Raw genomic sequence first — 4,310 nt, forward strand, 5'->3', positions numbered from 1 at the left:
CGTCGAGCAAGGGGTCGTTTTTGATTATCCATCTCAATTTAAATTATAATCTGGATGAAAAAATAAATTTAAAAAGAAATTATAAACAATTGAATTATGATTATAATTTAATTATAATTATATTATGGACCATCTGGATTAAAAAATTAAATCAGCTGATCTGGCCCAATTAAAGGGGGGCCTCGACGTGTCGTCATGTTTACCGCCGCCCTGCTCTTTAAAAACGCGGCTAGTATCCAGTAAACGCCATCAGATGGCATAACATTCTCCTCCATAATTTTCTCCTTTTCCCTGCACCGTGTCATTGCGGATGGCGGATCAACTGCTCTCCACCGTCTCCCGCAAACTCCGTTCCTTGCCGGCGAGCTACGTCCGGCCCGAGTCCCAGCGTCCGCGCCTCCACGAGGTTATCAGCGACGCCGCCATACCCACCGTCGACCTCGGCTCGCCGGACCAGCATCAGATCGTGGCCCAAATCGCCGACGCCTGCACGCATTACGGATTCTTCCAGGTACTCGCGCACTAATCGATCGCATTACAGCTCCACAATCAATTGAATCAAGCAACGAACGGCTATAATCCATTGATTAACTAGGTGGTGAATCATGGAGTGGGGAATAAGTCGATGCGGCTGATGATGGAAGTGGCGCAGGAGTTCTTCCAGCTGCCGGCGGAGGAGAAGGCGAAGCTCTACTCCGACGATCCGGCGAAGAAGATAAGGCTCTCGACGAGTTTCAACATCAGGAAGGAGACGGTGCGAAACTGGAGGGACTACCTTCGACTCCATTGCTATCCCCTTGAAGATTTCACCCCCGAGTGGCCTTCCAATCCGTCGTCCTTCAAGTCGGTCAATATAATTATCTTTAATTAATTTTCTTTTAATAAAATATTAAGCAATAATCATATGTGTGACGTAAGCACACACGTCACCCTCTTTTATTTTTTTCCTACTTCTGACGCCAGAAAGCCAAATGTTTGAAGTATTTTTTAATCTTCTTAATTAATTATATGGCTTTTAATTGGTGGGATCAGGGAAGTGGTGAGCGATTACTGCAAGGAAGTGCGAGGACTGGGATTTCGACTGCTGGGATTGATATCGCTTAGTTTGGGACTGGAGGAGGAGTACATGGTGAAGGTTTTGGGGGAGCAAGAGCAACACATGGCTATAAACTACTATCCAAAGTGCCCAGCTCCAGATCTCACCTACGGTCTCCAAGCCCACACCGACCCCAACGCCCTCACCATTCTTCTCCAGGACCATACCGTGGATGGTCTGCAGATTCGCAAAGACGACAAGTGGATCGCCGTCGGTTCTCATCCCCATTCCTTCATCATCAACATCGGCGACCAATTACAGGTACGTATTCGATCTTCCTCCAGTTGCTCTTCTGTGTGTGTGTGTATGATTTAATTGATTCGCAGTGTATCGATCGATTTAATGCGCGCAGGCGTTGAGTAATGGAAGGTACAAGAGCGTTTGGCACCGTGCGATCGTGAACGCCAACAAAGACCGGATGTCGGTGGCATCCTTCCTTTGCCCTTCCAATCGCGTGCTCATAAGCCCACCTGAAAAGCTCCTTAGCGAGGCAGGGCGAGCCATGTATAAGAACTACACCTACGAAGAGTACTACGACAGGTTTTGGAGTAGAAACCTGGATGATGAGCACTGTTTGGAGCTCTTCAAAAACGCTTCCTCGCTCGAGTCAGAGAATCAGGCCTCCTCCTCCTCCGGCGGGAATCAATCATAGTCCACGCGGTGTGTTTGTTGAAGTTGTCAAATCATTGAGGCCAAGAAGCATCGAGTTCGGATCTACTTCGCTCGCCAAATTTTTTTTAGGCAATTTGGTTGGCAAATTTTGTAGACGGAAAGAGCACGATGGTCCGGCCGGAACCCCTGCGAACCGCGCGCGCGAGATATGCCCGAAAGAAGTAGTCACAACATTCGGGCTCCGCCTCCCGATTCAGAGATGCTTCCTCCGTGGCAGGCCACTTGCTCGGCCGTTCGACTTCCGGGGTGTTCAATCAGTCCTGATCCGAAGCTCATCCTATTCGGGTTCGGGAGTGAATTATTGTGGTAAAAGGTGAATATGTTCGTCCCAACATCTCTGTCAATCCATTTCAAGATCAACACGGAGGAGGTAAATCACAGGCGACTACTAATCTTTGGAATAGTGACTAGCACATAAGGGATGTATTATCTCGATTTTGTCGAGATTCGAATCTCAGGTCTCATTGTGACAACACCTCATGTGCTAACTACTAGACTCATCTCAGGAGACGATTTGGGAGTGAATTATGTAGGATGCCGACATGGTATTAGTATGTTGATAGATTAATATGGAATAAGCAGTCGGGATCTTATGGATCGCAACTTCTAGTCTACTCCTGGATTAGGGATTGTTAATAGGTAGAATTTTATGGATCCTACTTTTATAATAGATGGGGTCCATGAGATCCCACCTATGAATGAAATGGTCCATCTTTTGGATCGTATTTTACTGTCCAAAGAATCCGACCTTTGGAATTAGTAGGTTGATGAGATGATAATTAGTAGATTAATGAGGTCATAATTCGTGATAATAATGGATAAAGATAAATGATCTATATTTAATGTATTTGCATTAATTGCTTTAGTGTGATATAATTGTGGAGTTAGTGGATGATGTAATTAGCCTATGTTAGCTTGTATGAATGAAAATATGAAACAAAATATGATTTTAGGGAGAAGTTCAAATTTCCTTGTTTCTTCTTTCATATGTTGTTTTTTATTCCAATACGTAGCATATGTGTCCCCACTGACGAGAAGAATCGTCCAATAAGAAACGAAGAGGAAGAACAATTGAGAGAAGAGAAGACGACTATAAATTAGGTTCGACAGTGTACCCACTTCACAAACTCTTTAATAGAATTAGATGATTTAGAGTTACAATGACCGTATTTATATAATTATATTTATATAATTCAAATTATACATAGTATTTTTTTTACTAAAAATATCAAATAAACATATACTAAAAAAAAAATCTGGATTATCGGTGAAAATATCTTTTCACCGATATTCTCTTAGAAAATATTTATCAGTTGAAAATTCACATATATATCTCAAAAATATAGATATTATCGACGAAATACATATTTTGTTAGTAGTATAATATTTTACTGATGGAATAATGATTCCGTTAGTAATCCCGATTATTAGGATTCTTAGTTGCGATCTTTCACTTTACACACGTGTGCGGAAAATCTCTCCAATCTCCTCCGATTCCAGCGATTCTCTGGTAAATTCTCACCACCCCTCCCCCTTCTCTCTTCCCCTTTCTCCCTCTTCCCGAAGCTATACCGGCTGCTAGCCACGTGCTAGCGGCTGTGTCGTCGGCCAACCGCGTACTGGAGGTTGTGTCATTTGCCAGCCGCGTTCTGGTGGCTGTACCAACCGCTAGCACACAGTTGGCGGCTGTGTCGGCCGCTAGTCTGGCGGTTGTGGCAGCATACGGCTAGTGGCTGTGCTAGCATGTGAGTACTGGCAATTGTGCCGACATGCAACTATGTCGTCACGCGGTTGTGCTGCCCACTAACAACGTGCTAGCGGTTGTGTCGGCCACTTGCTAGTGGCTATACCGGATCAAATTGACTAGGGCTTTGATACCTATTAACTATTTTGTTGATGTTAGGAGTTTTACAGCTAGTTTAGTCCTATCGTGAAATTGTACTATCTTGTTATTGTTTGTTATTAATTTTAGCTCAGATTTTTAATCTATACTATATTTGTTGCTCTTCTCTCACTGCCCTACTCATTTATAGGTATAAATTATTTACATCTAAGATAATTTTAAACATCATTTTTTTATTATTTAGGTTGCTATATATTATAAGTTCAATGTGTGGTTTTACAAATTATATTTTTAATTCTTAATTGAATAGTTTTAACAACTTATATACTTTGTAACAAACTATATGAAATTGTATTCTTATTATATGACAATGTTTATGAACAAAACTTGGATGTATAATTAATTATAAAATGGATTTATTAGAGATGATTTTATTACTGAATGATCATGTTTGAAGGCTGAGGAGATTGCGTGTTGGTTCAAGTGGATGGTTTGTTCATGGATAGTTGACTCTCCGATCTGGGATGAAGCTCCTTAACAATCCTACAGACAATTAGACGATTCAACGAAGAATTAGTGGCCAAAGACCAAGAAAGGGATCCCTAGCAAGGCCCTCCGACGCTCAAGTCAGTCCTGAGAAAGAAGAACAGTAGTGGATGTACGAATGAAAGTTTCAGATGCGAAAATTGTGTACCTTAC

The 4,310-nt window shown here is 42.2% G+C and overlaps 1 protein-coding gene across 1 annotated transcript; it reads left to right on the top strand.

Moving 5' to 3' along the window:
* Positions 1–237: 237 nt before the first annotated feature.
* On the top strand, positions 238–2,727 carry LOC121989088 (flavanone 3-dioxygenase 2-like). The gene is made up of 4 exons (XM_042542912.1): positions 238–511; positions 596–843; positions 1,033–1,357; positions 1,449–2,727. Exons 1-4 carry the CDS (start codon positions 311–313, stop codon positions 1,746–1,748), a joined length of 1,074 nt encoding a protein of 357 aa, XP_042398846.1. The 5' UTR covers positions 238–310; the 3' UTR covers positions 1,749–2,727.
* Positions 2,728–4,310: the final 1,583 nt, after the last annotated feature.

The sequence above is a fragment of the Zingiber officinale genome, chromosome 6B, assembly GCF_018446385.1.
Source record: "Zingiber officinale cultivar Zhangliang chromosome 6B, Zo_v1.1, whole genome shotgun sequence".
In the NCBI taxonomy this organism is placed as follows: Eukaryota; Viridiplantae; Streptophyta; class Magnoliopsida; order Zingiberales; family Zingiberaceae; genus Zingiber; species Zingiber officinale.